General features: G+C 36.0%; 1 protein-coding gene across 2 annotated transcripts in view; it reads left to right on the forward strand.

The window, feature by feature from the left end:
• LAMA2 (laminin subunit alpha 2) overlaps positions 1-20,185 on the forward strand; it is a 656,330-nt gene that overhangs the window by 212,243 nt on the left and 423,902 nt on the right. For both annotated transcript variants that reach the window (XM_053591647.1, XM_053591648.1), the window contains exon 4: positions 11,000-11,242. In XM_053591647.1, the coding sequence (XP_053447622.1) occupies positions 11,000-11,242 (243 nt within the window). The remainder of the gene's footprint in view (positions 1-10,999; positions 11,243-20,185) is intronic.

Genomic DNA, 20,185 nt, shown 5'->3' on the forward strand with positions numbered 1-20,185 from the left:
TAGCTATAAATTTGCTCCATAGCTTTCTAGTTGTATGAAGTAGAACAAATTACCTAGTGTCTTCTTGGTTTTCTGTTGCAGCCATAACTGCTTGCCACAAGGTTAGTGGCTTAAAACAACAGACACTTGTTATCTGGCTGTTTAATCGATTGGAAGTCTGACATGAGTCTCATTTGGCTAAAATTCAGGCATGGACTGGATTGCATTTCCTTCTGGCGTTTTGGGGCAGAATTCATTTCCCTGAATTTTCCCGCTCCTGTAGGCCACCCACATTCCTTGGCTTGTGACCCCTTCCTCCACCTTCAAAGCCAGCAACACATTGAGTTCTTCTCATCTTGTATCACCCTGACCTCCTCTTTTTCTTCCTCTTTCTATTTTCAAGGACACTTGTGATTACCTTGAGCCCATTTGGATAACCTAGAATTACCTTCCCATCTAAAGGTCTTTAACTCAATCATGTCTACAAAGTCCCCTTTGCCATATTAACACGTTCAGAGGTTCCAAGTATTAAGATATGGACATCTTTGAAGGACCATTATTTAGTCCACCACACCAAGCTGGTCCCTTTTGAATTTTCTAGTCAGTTACTATCTATCTTACACAGTTATTGTTAGCAGAAATAAATTTCTATATGATAAAGTGCCTGGAAAAAAAGTAGGCACTAAATAAAAGTTTCTTTTTTCTCAAGGAAAATATTATTAGAAACTGGAACACCTTGGTATGCCTTTGTTTAAACAACTCTAATTTTAAAAGAACCACAAAAAAAAAAAAAAAAAGCAAAACAACACCACCACCAAAAAACCACAGCAGGAGTCCCCATACAGGTCTTAGAGAGAAATTCAGATTTCTGCTGTCACATTTTCCATTTTAGGCTAAGAGCTATCTATATTAGGAAAATGTGGTTTTCTTTAAAAAAAAAAAAACCAAAAAAAAAACCTAAATTATAAATAGATACCACTTTTCCAAAGAGAAAGAGTTTCAGAAAGGGAGGAAACAACATAGTGAAAAGCTGTAGATATTTCAAAGAAGATGAAAATGGAGAGAAAGACTGAATTTTCTAAGGAAAATTCTAAGGAGGAATTTTCTAAGGAAATTTCTGAGGAGGTCACTGGTAGATCTTTTGAGAGAGATTACAATCAGGTGGTTGGGTGATTGACAAATGGGCTACAGGGCTTTAAATAGAGAAGGCGTGGTAAAGGATAAAACAACAGAGGTCACAAACTACTCTTCAGAATGTCCCTAGACAAGGCCAGGCTGATGGCTTAGGCTTTTGATCCTAAAAGGCAGAAAGATCACTTGAGCTCAGGAGTTTGAGACCAGCCTGAGCAAAAATGAGACCTTGTCTCTACTAAAAAGAAAAGATTAGTTGGCCATTGTGGCAGGCGCCTTTCATCCCAGCTAGTGTCCTAATGTCTTGAATCAGGAGATCGAGTTTGCTGTGAGCTAGGCTGACACTGTGGCACTCTACCTGATGTGACAGTGAGATTCTGTCTTAAAAATTTTTTAAAAATTTAAAAAAATGAAAGAAAGAATGTCTCTAGAGAAGGACAAGAAAATGGGGCAATACATAATTATGAAAATAGGTGATGCTATTTCATTTGTAGTAGCTAAAATTGAGTAAGTGTTAAGTGACTCTGATCTGTTGAAAGAATTTATGACACAAGATCAGAAAGTGCCTCTGTCTTTGATTTGTTATTCTACACTGTTGACATTCTATTTCTAACACTTCTCATTACTACAAATCTTTGCTATTATTTCCCAAATGCTTTGAACTAGAGTGACTCATTCATGTGTGTAATGTCATAAATTGGAGAATGCATAGGGTCTTCTTCCTGGTAACTACAGAAGCACAAAAACAAAGGCAATGCTGGGCATTTCTCCAGGGTGAATAATTTTTAGAAGGCAAGTTTAAACCGTCACGTTTTTGATTGTCGCTGATTCTCCCCATTGTTGTGTTCTGTGATGGTTTCATTGAAAGGACTGTCCTTTATTCTATGGGGAGCTTGGCCTACCTGCTCTTTTACCAGTAGCTGGTATGAAAGCCGTGCTGTGCCAGTGCCTTGTTCACAGGGGACAGGTCAATCTTTTGGAGCCACAGGTTGTTTCCAATGAAAGACAAATATGTGAGAAGAGAATGAATGTCACAGGTAGTGCTGAAGACAAGGCAAATACTTGCCTGGGTTTTCCCTGTAGCTAACCTTGTTAAAAATGATAGCAGCTTAATGAAGCGTGGATCCTAAATGCATTAATAACCCAAGGGAGGACCTTATTCAGTCCAATTTGGATTCCATTCACTTGTGTTACTAGTTTTTGTAAGACTAGACTAAAATGTTGAGACCTTATGGGCCAACAATGCCCTTTAGAGTTGATAATTAATTTGAAATAATTATTGAGACATATTTCTTGAGCTCAGAATGCAGTATAGTCGCTCTAAGAAGCAGAGTTAATCATTTATTAAGATAATTAAGACAGTGCATTAAATGCTTGCGATTTAAGAGAAGCACTAAATTACTGGTAGTGGTGAGTATCATGTGAAGGGGAATTGTCTGCTTATTAAAATGAGATGTATTAGTAAGCTTTTTTCTTCTGATTTTAGAAATATTCAAACACACACGAAAGAATAGAGAATACCATGCACTCAGGTGTAGCAAATGTCCTCTATAAGTATTAACTCATGGCCCCTCTTGTATCAGCTCTCAATTCATCCACATCTTACTTTTCTCTATCCCCCACTCCAGATTATTTGCAAGCAATTTCTATATGTAACATTTTCTCCATAAATATTTCATTATATACCTATGAAAGATGAGATTCTTTTATAAACAATACTGTAGTCACATCTAAAAGTTAATACTATTACTAGTGCTTTTTAAATATGAACAAATATTCTGCAGTATTCAAATTCATCCCACTTGCTTCCATGTTTTAAAAATGTGTGAATCAGGATGTATATGAAGTCACATACTGTGCTGGTCTGATACATCTCTTACGTCTCTCAATCTATAATCTTAATTCTATTTTATCTTCTGGCAATTTATTTTTTTTGAAAAAAACCACATTGTTTGTCCAGTAGAGGTTCTCACCTCCTGCATTTGCTGATTGTATTTTCTGTTGTGCTATTTGCATGCTCCTCTGTCACTGTATTTCCTGAAAACTGATCCTTAAATTTAGAGACTTGCTATGATTCAGTTTACTTTTTAGGCGTGATCACTTTATAGATGGTGCTGTGTCCTTCTGTCGCACCACAGAAAATATCCAGGAGTCTCTGTTTGGGCCGATGATGAACATTAGTGGCCACAGGTCCATCATATCCTTAGGGCTCCTCTTCCTACTAAACTATAGCATCCTGAGTCCTCCAGCAATTTATTGTTTTTTTATTTTTTTCCCCGTTTTTCTGGTTTAATTGCTTAATAAAAACTCTAGAATTATTTTCATGTGGGAAGAGTTTCAGTAAACTATGAACCAATTACAGTACTTCATTCTGTTACATCATTAGTTGGCTAGTGAATTTTGTTTTTTTTTTAATTAATTTTGTTTTTTTTTTTTACAATGAACTTTGTACATTGATGCATTTATGGGGTTCAGGGTACTGCTTCAATATATAATGTGAAATGTTTACATTGAACTAAGTAACACATCCAATCACAATTATACTCATTTCTTAATAGTTTTGAAATGTACCATTGCATCATGCACATTAGGTGAGGTCCCCCCAAATACCCTCCTTCCTCCCATATCCCTCCTCCCCTCCCCTCTCTCTCCTCTTCCCTTCTACTTTCTGGACTATAGTTATGTTTTGCCATTCATATGAGTGTGTAGGTGGTTATATATTGATTTCATAGTAGTATTGAGCACATTGGATACTTTTTTCCCCATTCTTGAGATACTTTACTAAGAAGAATATGTTCCAGCTCCATCCAGGTAAACATAAACGATGTGAAGTCTCCATCTTTCTTATGGCTGCATAGTATTCCGTGGTATACATGTACCACAATTTGTTAATCCATTCATGGGTCAATAGGCACTTGGGATGTTTCCATGTCTTGGCTATTATGAATTGGGCTGCAATAAACATTCTGGTGCAAATGTCTGTTGTAAAATAATTTTTGATCATCTGGGTATATACCTAGTGGAGGAATTACAGGATCGAACGGTAGGTCTACTTTTAGTTCCTTGAGTGTTCTCCAAACTTCTTTCCCAAAAAGGTTGTATTAACTTGCATTGCCACCAGCAGTGTAGAAGTGTTCCCTTCTTTCCACATCCTCGCCAACATCTGTAGTTTTGGAATTTTGTGATGTGGGCTCTGATCAAACTAAAAAGCTTTTGCACAGCCAAGAGCACAGTAAGTAAAGCAAGCAGACAACCTTCAGAATGGGAGAAGATTTTTGCAGGTTATACTTCTGACAAAGGTCTGATAACTAGAATCTACAGAGAACTCAAATAAATCAATAAGAAAAGAATAAATAACCCCATTTCTATGTGGGCAAGAGACTAGAAACTTCTCTGATGAAGACGGGCGCATGGCCTACAAACACATGAAAAAATGCTCATCATCCTTAATCATCAGAGAAATGCAAATCAAAACCACTTTGAGATATCATCTAACTCCCGTAAGATTAGCCCACATCCTCCAGCAATTTAACCCACATTGCCCTGTTTATTTAACAACATATCCATCCATTTATTGCTCTTACATGTTAGGATTTTTTTGCTTATTATTGCTTGTTAAAGTTCTTCCCAATCAAATTTATAATCAACTTGTCTAGCACTAGGGGAAAAGAGTAATTTTTTTCATGAAAAAATGAAATTTCATTACATGTATATATTATCTTAGAAGAGCTGAAAATTAGCTCTTGCCATTTTTCAGACCTAGTCATTGAGATTTGCTTCTTTACAGAGGGAGGTAGGAGAATCCTTCCAAAACTTCCTTGAAAATTAATGCATTGATTTAAACCCTTTTAAAAAACAATTTCAACAAATAAATGGAAATTTTCTCTTCAAAGGATTATCATTAAGTCACCCACTTAAATGGCACATTTGCTTCGGGAAGTTCATGCTTAGCAATTATAGCACACACGTGGCAAGGGGTGGAGAAGTGGGCTGCACATCATAATTGAGTGACAATTACAAATTATTTCACTCAGTGAAAGTATTTTAGTTTTCTTGAAAATATAAAGTGTTTTATGTTTTATAAAACATACAGCACAGCATTCCACATTATTTCAGGTTTTTTGAAGTCATTGGAACTTGACTTAAACTGAAGTCTAGTTAATAGTGTTCTCAGAATCTGTATTAGTATCCTCCAGAGGATTTTTAAGATAACAAGGAACAACTATTTTTCTGAGATTGCTCAGAATGTTTCCTGGGGAATAAGAGCCTTATGTACGGTTTAGCTGGGAATGAGATTTTGAGCGAATCCTCTGTTGTACACAGCCTTTCTCTTAATTCCCTGTATTTAGCCCACATCTCACATCATCCATCAGACCTACCTCTATGAGTGTCAGGACTCAGTACACAACAGTATAGAGGTTGTGTACTGTAGCTCACAACCTCTACACTCTTTCATCAGTGACTCTCACGGACCTTCCAGAAAAATGTTGAACTTCTCTCATTCTTTTCTCTTTATTGTTATTGGTTTCTATTTTAGTTTTTCCTTTTCTCTTTAGCGATTGGAGGTTGAAGAACTGATATTTCACTAAACCATAGCCATTGAACTCAAACAGAGAGGTGTCATCTGCATTTCTATAAACCTCCTCAGATTATTTCAGTGGGCACTTGAATACTCAGGATTTCTAAGATCCTTTCTAGTTCTGAGATTCTATAACTTTCATCATTTAATGAAAGCCAACATGCGTATATGGGTAAATAAGAATTTGACAAACACATGGTTAGAACTAAGAGTACAAATGAACTTTTTAAATATATTAGAGATGGCATCACAAGATATGGGTATGTTAAAGTCCCTAACATGGGCTTTAACAGAGCACTTATTAGAATAATGCAGACCCTCTTTAGACATGAATCAGTTTTGTTATGTAGACTTTTTGCTGTAGGAAGTTCATAGGTAGCAACATGGGAAAGAGGTAGAGCTCAACATTGGGCTTCTGCCCAACTAGATAGCCACAGGCTGTTCTTTTGAGAGATTAGGAAAGAAGAAATGGAAGGGAGTAATTCAGGTCAAATCCTAGGAGAAGGATGTGCTACCATCTTCCATAGAGAATGGGCTTTGTGAATATTTGTATGGCTTTTGTGTAGATTAGTCTATAGGAAATAGAGGTCCCATGGCTGTGTTACATCACTAACGAGGCATCCTTTGGCTAGGCTCTCTCAGCTGTGTGACAGTGAGGAAGCTCAAAAGTCTCAGTAAAATCTCCAAAACACAATACTCTTTAGTAGCATTTCCTATGTCTGTCATTCTTTGGGGACAAAGGATCTGGTATAAAATGGGTTCCTAAGAGTCAGAGCAGAGGATATTTCTAAAATATCTAGACCTAGCAGTGCTCATGTTAGATGTTGACTACGGTTTTCAGACCTACTGACATGGGTGATAGGTGAGCTAAGCCATTCAGCTGCAGAACAGAGTGGCCACGCCCCTAGGTTGCTCACTTTGACCTCAGTCTGTACAGATACCATTTTATCCTTAGCCAGGATGTGAAAAAGATGGGAAAGTGTAGCAGACCATATAAACTCAAAGGAAAGGGGAAGCGAGAGTTAAGCCTCGAACACTCTGTAACTATGAAAAACACCTGTAACAGCTCGGTACTATAACACCTTGGTGATAAGGTCATGGGGAAGGGATTCGGCTCTCCTTAACACAAGAGCACACAAGGTGAGAGGAGAACATCAGTGCTTGGCAGTCTCCACACCTGTGGTGCAAATAGCCACCAGACTGTGTCTATAAGTAGCTGTGGGAGTGAGAGGTTATTCCGGATTCTTTCACGGACTCGCTCACTCTGACTCTTTTGTTCCTCCTGCCCTAAGAAGACTGCTAAGATTGTTCATCTCCCTCAAAGACTGTTTTTTTCTCTCTCTCTTGCTAAGACGAATAGCCCTCAGGCACCTAAGGGGGGCTGATCCTGACCAAGATAGCACAGTGGTCACGTCCGGACAACTAGTCAGGCCAGGGCCAGGAAAGGAAAGCATCTTTCTGTGTGATGATCATTGTATGTCACTTATTACCTTGGGATGGAGTCTCCAATTCCACATTAAATGAGATCAAGTTAGCAGTACTCTGCTTATTGTCGAAGGAACGCCTATATGACACTGTATTAGTGAAGTAATTAAATAATATTTTGTTAGGTAACATACATAGGATGAACTAATAGGATATAAAATATGTCCCTTTTCTTACAATAAAATGTCAAACATTTGGTATTATTGGAAATGTTATTTGGACTCTTTTTGGCATTAAGTTTGTAGAATATGCCTTCCAAAAGAGAAAAAAAAATTTGAGTATAGTGGATTGATGTTTTAGGTTGATAGTAGTCATAATATTTAATATTTCTTACAGTGGGGGTGTTTGATTTCCTTGTTGCCACCATAACAAATTGGGGTTTCATTCATCTGGAAATAAGGGACTATAACTCTTTATCTTGAAAAGACTTTATAATGAAAACACACGACACAATTAATCAAAGTAGAAAAGTAGTATAACTAACAAAGAGTTATTCTATAAGGGTCATTAACAATTTGGAATATTTAGATTATCACTGTTAAAAGTTTTCATTTTTTCAGTGAAGCCTGAAAAGAATGCTTTTACTCTAATATTTATTGTTTTTCAATAATACTATTTACTATATTTTTAAAAGTTGACTCAAAAACAATATGCCAGCTAATTTAATTAAATTGCATCAAATGTGAAAGAATCCACAGAAAATAAATGAAAGAGGGATATTGTTTGGAAATGAAATTCCTTTCATAGTCTCCAAGGCAGTGACTGCTTTTCCATGTCCCTTAATGCTGGATGTTACATTGAATTATAGAAAGAGTCTGTGGGATTTCTAGTAGAACTTTTCTCACAGATTATTTTTCATCCGTTGTTCCAGAGCCAACACAGAAGCTCCTAAGTCATAAATCCATATTGCAGCACCCTGAGAACTTGGCCTTTTCCTGTATTTGCTTGCTGAGCCGCTTTTTGAGCAAAGTTCTTTTTCCATAACCTCAGTGTATTCTTATTTTTCTTATTGAGTACCTGTAATCTCTTGTATGCTTTGTTAGCTCCCTTTTTGTTTTTCCTATCTTTAAAAAATATCTCTGTGTGATTTATTTTTCTGGAAAGAAAGATGCTAACTTAAAAAATTGCATAGATTCTCTCTTCCAAAAGAACATGTAGTATTTTGTATTCATTATCTCATTATCTCTTCCATGGTTGTGTCTTTGGAAAAGAAACACTGGGAAACAGAGGGCAAAAGAGTTTAAGTAATTTTCTCAGCTCATAGAGACACAAGGGAAAGAATGCCCAAGCAATGTATGCCTTGGTTCCTGCAAGTGACAAAATGAATCTTGGGATTCAACTGTAACAAGCAGGAAAAAACAGTTTTAAACAAATATAGGAACATGTAAGTAGTGACTTGGGTTGTTCAATAAATATCAAATATAATATTGACATTCAATATAAATAATGAATGCTCACCATTTCAAAATAATTATAATAAAGACTGTGGCATCTTTAAAAATGTAAAAGCTATAGCCCCTGCCTTCTAGAAACCACAATTTAATTATTCAGATTCTTTAGCATTTTAAGACCAGGAATACTTTGGAATTACCAGCAATTAGGACCAGAGTATTTAATATTTTACAGTATAGACAACTCTGTCTCTTCATTCTCTAATATTAATCAATTGGCATGTTTAGGAGTGAATTCCTATATAAAGAAGTTCCACTTGATGAGTTGTTGAATTTGAACTTTCTAAAAGAAATAATTTCTTATAACACCTAAAATATACATAAGTAGAAAATATTTTGTAATAATTGATTATATTCTGTCTTACTCCCCTTTTGTCTATACCTATTTTTCTCTACACCTATTTTACTATAATTTTTCTTTATTTTAAAAGTAATTGTATTTAAAAGTAGAACATTCGTGTTAATACAAACAACACAGCAGAATATGAGCTGAAAAGTAAAAAGCCTCCTTCCTCCTTCATCCCTCATCCTCAAAACCCAGAGGTAACGGTTTAATATGCACATGTCTATCCTCCCCACAAATGTCTAAGCATATTCAAGTGTTTATATGCCCTTATATAGACAGGCATCTATCTGCAATTACACTTATCTATAAACCTTTGGAAGTATAAATCCAGTAATATTTCTTATGTGCAGTGATATGCAGTACAATAGGAAGATCAAGGCCCAAACCAATTAGGACAGATGTCTTGGCTGTTTTCTGCCATGCTGGGATCATTAACCTTTGAGAAGTTGGGCAGCGATGGTTTGCTAACAAGTACAGAAGCATTTCAGGATTTTAACAACCAATTTTTTCCACAGCTATGCCTAAAAGGCAAATACTAGCCCTAATACTAATACGTTGACAGGCTGTGATTTTCCCGCCATTGTACACAAGTAGGCCTGCTTTCTGATAAAGGTCTCAAATGACAAGCACCAGGGCCACCTGCAGTGCCTTTTCTATACCAACTTTTCATATTTTTTAATTCTGTCCCTGAGAGTATACCATAGACGTTAAACTTGTATTCATGGAGATATCATGCCAAAACTATAAGGCAGATAAAATATATTTCTAGAACATTCTTTTCAAGATTTCTTCTGTAGCCCAGCAGGCTGTTTAATATAGTGGGCCTGTCCTTTAGTAGTGCCCAACCAGTGACACCAACCACCCAGAGCTTGGAGCTGTCAAGCTCCCCATATCTCATAACATTTACTGGTCAAGAACATATACATCTTTATTATGTTAGCATTTTTTCTATGTGATAGTGAGTTATTACAATATATTAACAACCTGTTGATGACAGGGCAGTAATTTAAACTAGTGTAACTCTATCTTACTATTGGGACATTGCACATTATTCTTTTGGACATTTGAATGCATTGGTAAAAAGGTGTGCACTAGCACAAAATATTCAGAATATTATGTCTTCAAGTTCCATGCAAATTTGAAAATAAAAGATTTCCACATTCTTCTCAATTGTCACTCTGTTGACTTATAGTAATTATTCCTCTTCCTCACTCCTTTTTGTGGCTCGTGTGTCTCTTGTGAAGAGATGGCTCCACATCTTTCATATATGTGTTCTAGTTTAATTGATTGTCTGCATGGGACTGGGATTTTTTCTCCATCATTTTGTATTTTAAGATGTAGAGGAATTGACGTTTATTATTTACTGCTAAGTTCCTGGTCAGGTACTTTGCATACATTATCTCATTTAATCCACACTGGTGTGCTTATTAATGGTGTGCTTATTAATGATCTAAATTCACAGGAAAGGAAGGTAAGAGTTAGAAAAGTAATCTTCCCAAGTTCCCATAAGGTCTGGAACTTCGACTTGGACACAGGAATATGCCTATCCTGTTTTTGCTATACCACACTGAGTCCATTCCTCCAAATGATACTCTTTTGAGGATTAAGTGACATAAGTAAACATGTTTTCTAAACTATCAAGAGCTATCACACACATAATTTCCAACTCATGTTTTATAGTCACTAGTATAGTCAGGTGAGTAAATTGGCATATAATAAATGCTTTTGTTGGTAATGATTATAATGGAACATTAAAAATCAGGTAAAATGATGTCAGTGAGTTGCTAGAGAATTAAAATCCAGTCTTAAACCATTTCTTTTATAGCCACTGTCAGAATGAAACATTTCTTCTTAGCAAAGAGTTATTAAATATGAACATGCAATAGTAAAATCATTTGAGAGAACATAATAGGGTTATAGGATGAAATCTGAAATATGGTCTACCATAGCATTTAGCCTTTATTTGATATAAAATGGTGAGAATACTTTGGAAATAAAAGTTATGTTGTTGCTGTAACTCTTCCCCAGGTGTTCCAGATTGCATATGTGATTGTGAAAGCCGCGAACTCTCCTCGGCCTGGAAACTGGATCCTGGAACGCTCTCTGGATGGCGTTGAGTACAAGCCGTGGCAGTATCATGCTGTCACGGACACAGAGTGCCTAACTCTGTACAATATTTATCCCCGCACCGGACCACCATCCTATGCCAAAGACGATGAGGTCATCTGCACTTCTTTTTATTCCAAGATACACCCCTTAGAAAATGGCGAGGTAAGATGAGAAAACTCACCATTTAAGTACATTTAAAATAGCAAAATAGGCCTGTCAGAAAGACCTGAATATATCAGTAATTAATGTCAGGGAGATTTTAAAATAGGATTTAGCAAAAGTACATTTAAATGAGTTATTAAATAAAAAAGAAAAACCCGAGGTGATTAGAATTTTAACTACCTTCATGTGTCTCTCATCTCCAATAAAGATCAGAGAAAAGGAAATGGGTTTAGTTGGAAAGTCAATGATTGATTTTACATATAAAGAGACTTTCTCAACAATGAGGATTACTAATGATTAGAAAAGGATTGGAGACCTTAAAGGCAGCCTTACGTTCGCAGGCACTCTGGTCTGAAAATGGAGACAAGAGACATGAATTTGTGAAGAAATATAATCCTCAAAAAGACCCACATAAAAAGTAACTCTGTCAGGAGGTTTGTCTGCTGCCACTGTACAGGGTGACAGTGGGGTTTCTTCCCTAAGTCAGGCTTTGCAGAAGAGTAATGTGCAAGGAATCTTGGGTTCTCCATTATGTACAAGCTAGGTCATATGCTTAATTCAAATGTGTCTTTTTTCCTGTGTTTAAGATTTTAGATTTATTCATAGGTTTTAAGCTACAGATTCTAATCGTGGCTTCACCTGTTATTAACTATGTGTTCTTGATCTTGTTACTTAAATTCTGTTAAATTATTGGTTCCATCTCCTATAAACTAGGAATAATACTAATAGTTCTTATCTCGTATGTCAGGAAGGTAAAATGAATTATTATATTGAATGTGTTAGAACAGTGCTGACATACACCTACGCAGACTATGCGCGTCAACTGTGATGACAATCATTAGTCTGAGTGTTGTTCTTACTATTATTCTCAGTCTCTTCTCAGAGACCCAAACACTGACTTCATGACTCTTGGACTCTGAAATATCTTTCAGACTCTTTCATTATCTTTCCCTAACCTGCCTCTCTTCAGTGTCTGTGGGCTACCTTCTTTCATTCTACTTCTCATATACATCTCCATTTATGCTCCTGCCTGATAGTCTCCCCCACCTGGCCACACATCTAAAAGTATTTGCATTTTTCAAAAGACACATATTCCCATTCTGTCATGCCCGCCCCAGCCAATCCAAGGTTACTTCTCAGCATTTCTAGGGGAACTAGATGTATACCAGTATCTCACTATATTTCAAACTCCATGTTCAAAAATGCTAGTTTTGGGGGAAAGAAAATTACAAATAGTGCTCTCAGCAGAGATCTCAATCTTCCAAATGACAAAGAGTCAAATGCAGGGAGTTGAACAGCTGTTCAACCTGCCTTGTGCCCAGAGGCATCCAATTCCTGGCCAGTTTGGCCTGAGGATATGGGAGTAGGGAGTGCAAAGAGAAATATATTTCAGTTGGATTTTTTTATTATTTTTATCTTGGATACAGTGTTTACCCACGACTAACAAATCTCGGAAGCTTTTCAAGTTATTCTTTACCTGGTAAAAGATGTTCCAAATTAGAAATTGGTTGAGTCATATAAAGTCACATAGGTAGGTATGTGACACATGAGTTAAATGCAGATTCCCTAACCATGTGTTCCCTATGTTAATGGTGATCCACCATCCTTTTTGGGACCATGTCAACCTGTCAAAATAGAACAAACAGGTGTGTTTGTTTCCTTTTTAATGGACTAGATTGTTTTCACTCCTAAATAACATTCATTACAAACTGTTTATTGATAGTGACTATTAAGAGCAATTAATTCTTCTTTCTCTGCGACATGTTTCCCCAATACTATTTGTCTCCCATGGGTAGTGAAAAAAAATTGATGAACAGAACATAACTCAAAATATTTGGAGTAGAATGATAGGATTTAAAAATAAGAATTATCTCTAATGAGCTTTATGCTAAAAAAGAATAAAAATTAAATTCAGATCCATTGTAGGCTATTTCCTTATATCATCAAGATTACCATATTACTTTTGGGAAGACACAGGTCTGGAGAAGGCAGATGATAGTCTTCTCCAAGACCCCCAGCTCAACTTATTAACAAAGTTGAGATAAGAATCTAGAACCTCTGATTCCCAGGTTAATGTTTCTTTCATACTCTAATAAAGACAAGATGTTGATTTTTAAAAATTGGTAATTTCTAAACTCAAAAATGATTCAAAGGAAATACAGTGTTGCTAGATCCAGTATAAATAGAAAGAGTCCTGCTTTTGAGGTATCATAGTAGAGAGGAATATACATGGGATCCGAAGACCTGGGTTTTAGTCCTGGTTCTAGTTCTTTGTGGGACATTGGTGAGGTCAATGAATCTCTCCAAGATTGAGTATCTTTAATAGATGTATTAGTTTAATACATATATTATTATAAGGCATCTTTGTGTTTTAACATAATATAGTTTTTCAAATCATAAAACACTTGAGGATGTTCTGAAAGTTTTGGATGCTTATATCCAACATTTCCTAGACAGGTGATTGAAGTAAACCTTACTCCAACTCATTAGCTTTTAGTTTTAAAATGATGTAATTTGGATAATCTTTGAAATGTATCTATTAGGCGTTTATATTTAGAAACTTTCAGAGAAGTCATAGTCAAGTAACAAGAACAAACATATCAACTAGTAAATAAAATATAGAACAACAGAAATGTATTCGGAGAATAGGAAATCTCCCCGTGGGTGAGTGGAAGGGGTCACCCCAATAAAACGACTTCTCAGAATACAGCAAATAACTCTTAGTATCTCAAAAGATTCAAAACCAATGTGCAGATGCATCTCCAATAATGTCTACACTTTACTACGTGTTACTAGATACATAACAGAAATTACCTCCATTTTTGAAAATACTGTTATTAGGTATAGAATTCTAGGTTTGCAAGTTATTTTGTTTTGGCACATTATATTATTTTCTGGTTTCCATTGTTTGTGTAGAGAATGTACTATCTAATTACTGTCTTTGGAGTATCTTTTTGCTGATTTCTTTAATCAGAGATTAAATACTGAATCAGAGGTAAAACTCTTTATCTTTGCCCCTTTTTCTATGATGCTCCAGATATGTACTGACTAATACACTTCCCACTAGCTCTATGTGGTTATTTAAATTTAAATTTCAGGCATGGCACCATGGATTATGCCTTAGTCCTAGCACTCTAGGAGGCTGTGTGGGTGGATTATTTCAGATCAGGAGTTTAAGAAGAGCCTGAGCAAGAGCAAGACCCCATCTCTACTAATGTCTTGGTAGTACCTGTTGTAGTCCCAGCTACTTGGGTGGCTGAAGCAAGGAAGATCACTGAACCCAGGAGTTTGAAGTTGGTGTGATCTGTGATTATGCCACAGCACTCTACCCAGGGCAACAGAGTAAGACTCTCTCTCAAAAAAATAAAAAAAAATAAATAAATAAATTTAAATTTCAGTTCATTCAAATTAATGTTCAGTTGTTCAATTTCATGAGCCACATTTAAAGTGCTTAGTAGCCACATGTGACTAGCAGCTACCATGTTGGACCATGTATAATACAAACAGTTCTGTCATTGCATAAAGTTTTGTTAGACAATGGTGCTCTAAGTTATACCTTTACATTTTCTGAGTTGGGATTCATTTGGTTTGATATATCTGCAGAGTCATGTCTTTCATCTGTTTAGAAAATAATTCAGCCGTTAGCTCTCTATTGTTTCTTCCTCATTCTCTCTCCTCCAAAATTCCACTCAAAAATAACTTGGAACTTCTGTGTCTCCTTCACTCTCTTTGGTAGTTTTTATTCTTTTTTCTTTCTATGTCTTCTTCTAGATACTTTCTTCTGGCTTACTTCTAGTTTATTAATTATTTCATTAGCTATGTAAAATATGCTATTGAAACTAAAGGAATTGTAGATTTCCTTTATTAGTTTTTTCAGTTTCTAGAATTTCTGTGGTTCATTTTAAAACATAACTTTATAGTTTCTAATTTTATATTGAAAATTATACTTATCTGAAAATTTTAATTCCTATTACTTATTTATAGATTACTTCACATAAAATAGTTTATATTACTTTATATATTACTTTAAATATCCCATTAAATATAGCATAACAATTAAGATAATTAAGCATTTTTCTTTGGTAATTCTAATATCTGACCTTTGGGATATATTTTATTGTCTGTTTCATTTTCTGATTCTTTTTGTGCTGTCTTGTTTCCTCATATGCCTGATTATCTTTGTGTAACAGAAACTGTATTTGAAAAAGTATGTTTAGAAATAATTTGAGGACTAAGATATTATCTTCATCCTGTGAGGATTTTCTGATGCTTCTGCCAGGCAATGGCAATATGGATCATCTTAAACCAATTTCAAGAATTCCAATTTCTAGAACTCTCAGGTGATTCAAAGTTTTGTTGTAACACTATGACAGCTGCATTAATCCCAGTTCACCCTCATTCATAGGCTGTCTTCTTTGGAATCCAAGCCAATGTATTTAGGATTTACCAAAGTCCCACCATACAAGCCCTACAATTCAAGTTTGGACCTCCTAATCAGCAACACAATCTAAACTGCTGCTCAGTCCCTCAGCTGTGTCTCTAGACAAAGAAATGCCCATGGGACAAAAGCTGTCATAATATACCAACCATCCCTCTAGACGTATTTTTTTCTCCTTGATATCAAGAAGGTTATTATTCTTCACTCTCTTGATAGCTCTCAGGTGGCTTGAAACAGATGTTGTGGTATATTTTATCCAGCTTGTCGAGTTGTTATTATTGAGAGTGTTGACTCTAATTATATAATCTACTATAAAAAGAAGTAAAGTTGCATATACATTTAATTTTTTTAAATTTGGGAGTCATGTAGAATTTACATAAATGTAGGAAGATTACAGAGAATCACCCAACCCTTCCACCCAAATAGCTCTATAGCTCTAACAATATTTTACATAGCCACAACACATTTGTTAAGACTAAGACGTTAACATTGCTTCCTTCCTGTTAACTAAATCACATTTTTTTCTAGGTTTCATTAGCTTTACCATTAATATCTTTTACTTTTTTCTTCTGGTATCCTATTCAAATACTATGTTACATTTAGCCACTGTGTCTCCTGAATCTCCTTTTATCTGTGATAGTTTCAAGAGACATAACTCAGTTTGGTTTGCCTGATGTTTTCTTGTGATTAGACTGAGCTTCTGGGTTTTGAGGACAAATACTAAAGAAATAGCTTTCTTATAACATCACCAATTTGCTTTTATATGTACATCTCTTTTGTTTATTTCATTTCTATTGGTTTATAAGTCTTATTAAGCAAAAAGTCTTATTTTGGACAATAGTATCTAAATATTTACCATGATTTGTAATGTATATTTTTGACTAAACCTTAAATGATTGTTTCCTTATAAACCTTTAAAATGTCCTTTAAGGGTGGCACCTGTGGCTCAGTGGGTAGAGCACCAGCCCCATATACCAAGGGTGGCGGGTTCAAACCCGGCCCCTGCCAAATTGCAACAAAAAAATACCCAGGCATTGTGTCAGGCACCTATAGTCTCAGCTACTTGGGAGGCTGAGGCAGAGAATTCTCCTAAGCCCAGGAGTTGGAGGTTGCTATGAGCTGTGTGATGCCACGGCACTCTACCAAGGGCAATAAAGTGAGACAGATCTCTACAAAAAAAAAATATATAATAATAATAATAAATAAATAAAATGTCCTTTAAATATGTTTGTTAGAAATAAGAAAACTCAGAGAAGAATGTTTTTAAGGCCAACCCATGAAACAAGACATTATAACACACTAATTAGACAACAATGTTTGTGTTTTAGGCATAGGACATAAATAGAAAATAGTCTTCTCGTGACTGAAGCCAAATCTGAGTCTAAAATTTATTATATTGCCACCTGTCTGGGAAATTTTAGAGATACATGCTACAATTTTTCTAACATTCTAAAGTATTATATTTCAGGTGAAAAGTATATCATTTTAACACTGAAAGACACCTTAAGTAATTTCCTTATTATGCTTTAAAGGATCTTCTAGCTCTGGACTTCAGCCTCCAAATCCAAACTTTAGTATTGCCCTCTGTCCATAGTATCAATGGAGACATCTAGATGTTCCTTCTGGCCTCTTGAATCTTAACTCTATCATCTCGGCTTATTTCTTCAGCTTTGTTTCTTGCTCCAATCATCCCCACCCCTTCCATCCATGGTTTGGCTTGGTCCCTCCCCTATCCTCCACCCCACAATGCCATCAAGTGATCAACAAATGTTGATCCAGAAGAGATTTTTACCAGAAGGATACTTTAGGGCATGCACCCAGTCTCCCAGATAATGAGGTTCAACTACTACCAAGATAGAGATTAACCCCAGAGTTCCAACATCTTGGCCTTGTACCTAAAGGAAGAAGTGAAGCTCACTCTGATCTATGAGATAATCATAAGGTGTCAAGTCCCAAGTCCTGCCAAAGTAGGGATAATGAAGGACAAAGGCAAGGTAATAATATGGCTCTGTATGTTATTATCCAAGCTGCAACAGAAGGAGGCTTTAAACAAAAAGGCTTGGAAAGAGTCATTTTAGAAGGGCAATTTTGTATCATCAATGGCAGGAAAGGGTTCAGCAGGAACCTTGTTTTGACTCCTTTGAAAGAATGACCACTGAGCTCCCTAATAGGAGTTGCAGGGTATGAAGCAACAGGCTGCAGGCGCCTCTGTTACTTTGAGGCCAACCACAGGGCAAAGGTCTGGTGTGAACAGCTACACAGACATGCCTCTCCAGCAATGCTGCAGACAGCCAAGTCCTAGAGCCCCAGTGTTATCTCTGCTCATAGCAGTTGCCATAGATGCCATTGAAAACTGTTAATAAGGACTACCACAAGGAGGCTCCACTGAGAACTTGGCTTAGCTTAGAAATCACCCAGGAATGTTTGAAAAATTGCCAGTTCTGAGACCAGAGTTTTTAATTCCATAGATTGGGGAGGAGCTCAAGACAACCTATGTATATTTTAAACAAGTATTTCTGATTATCCTTATGTCTCTACTCTTGGCTTATTCTTCAGATATTTCCAAGCTCTTTAAATCTTGTAGGAGACTCAAGCAGTACAAAAATGATCCATGTAACCTAAAACATTTGTACTCCTTAATATTTTGAAATTAAAAAAAATCTTCTAGGAAAAGAACAGGGCAGCAGTTATTTAGGGAAAGGGTATTGATTATTTTAATTACTTTCAACTGAAGGAATGAGACCAATTTTTCAGTCAGGAAACTAGATAGACATTGGTAGATCAAGTCTCTGGGCAGGTTTGAGTCGAGTAAATAAAATTTGAAATGTACCTATGCTATTGACAGTTGAGGGGGGTACTCAGAGAAGAATGACAGTCACAATATTGAGGAAGGTGAGCTGTTTAGATGGCACTGTTTCAGGAGATTTTAGAATTAAAGTTATAAATTGTGTAATTTATGTAATTACACATGATTTTTTAGTTATATGAGATTTTCCCATTTCTAGGACTAGGATTATTACTTTTATTTTTATTTTTTTGGATTGTCACTAGACTGCTAACTAAATATTCATGGTTACCATAGTGATTTTCCTTCAATTTCCTCACACAGAGACCTTTAAGTTATTTACATATGGTTTCCTTTCCTTGTTACCACAACCTTCCCACTCTTCTTGACTGCAACTCAATGGAATTTAGATTCACTTTGATTTTGTTTTTGAAACATGGCAGGCTTGTATAAAATCCCTAGAGAAACCATCATTAAAACTTGAAGACACTTTTTTTTGGTAAACTGTATGTAGAGCTTTGATATTATTTTGATTTCCTATGTGACAGAATTTTACATATACAGACAGAATATTCTTCTTCCTCTTTTCATCACCTGACATTGTGGTGATCCTTAGAATTGCAAATCGTGGAGAAGGAAGACACAAACCTAACAACATATTAAAAAATGTTTCAAGGGTTCTCTTTTGATATAACATTGTTAAGGCTATAGCACGATTTCATGTGTGAGTTTGCATGGAAATGGGGAAATGGAAATGAGGGACTCATCTTTCTCACTTACCCTTGGAAATTCTAAAGAGAAAAGCAGCAGAGCAAATTCATACTTGAATTTGTATCAGATATGAATAGAGATTTAGCTAAATAACTATTTGGAATTTCAGACTTCCTTTTTCAAAAATCATTCTGGCCTCGACCAACATGAGGCAAGACAGTACCTGAAACAACAACATGAAAGCATCTCCTTCAGGGAGGCTGGATATGGAATCCTCTAGAAATGAAATGTTTCCATTCCAGCTGGAATACTGAGAACACTGGAAATATTTTGGAACTACACATAAAGTATGTAATTTATTTAAAGCAAATATTATTATATTTTTAGAAATATACCTTTGTAATAAAATAAAGGCAACATTATGATTATATTCCTCCCTTTTCTCTGTTGATTTATTTGAGACTCCTCTCCCCCTCCAAAAAATATTGTGCCTATAAGGTATCAGCAAATCCTTATTAAATTAATACAGTACGGTTGAACACCAAAGGTGGTCAAAGAAACTGAATGAAAAGGAATCTGAGGTGATACCTTGGATTTACGAGGCTGGGTGATCTCACTGTTGTGTAATGGGATCTGCTCAAAGGGGATACAAAAGTACCTTCTGTGAAGCTGGGCAAAGCAGTTCAGGGTTGTGGTGGAAGGCACAAAGGCACTAGATACTGCCTATGGGGTATTCGTTAGATTTGATTTTCAGAGAACTCTAGCAATGATTAGCAATGAGGCATTGACAGACAAAGAAACTATCATTAATGTGCCCCCACCAGTTCACTTGGCTATAATGAAGATCAAATTGAATTGTTTATGGAAATGCCTCCTGACAACAGCAAATTCTTTAGGTTCAATAGTTAACATTGCCTTAAATCCACCTGTAATTGTGGAATGACTGACGTGGCATGGCCGGAATGAGAGCTGGGAGCATGGAAGATACAGAACTCAGTGGTATGGGGTC

Source organism: Nycticebus coucang, chromosome 5 (genome assembly GCF_027406575.1).
Source record: "Nycticebus coucang isolate mNycCou1 chromosome 5, mNycCou1.pri, whole genome shotgun sequence".
Lineage (NCBI taxonomy): Eukaryota > Metazoa > Chordata > Mammalia > Primates > Lorisidae > Nycticebus > Nycticebus coucang.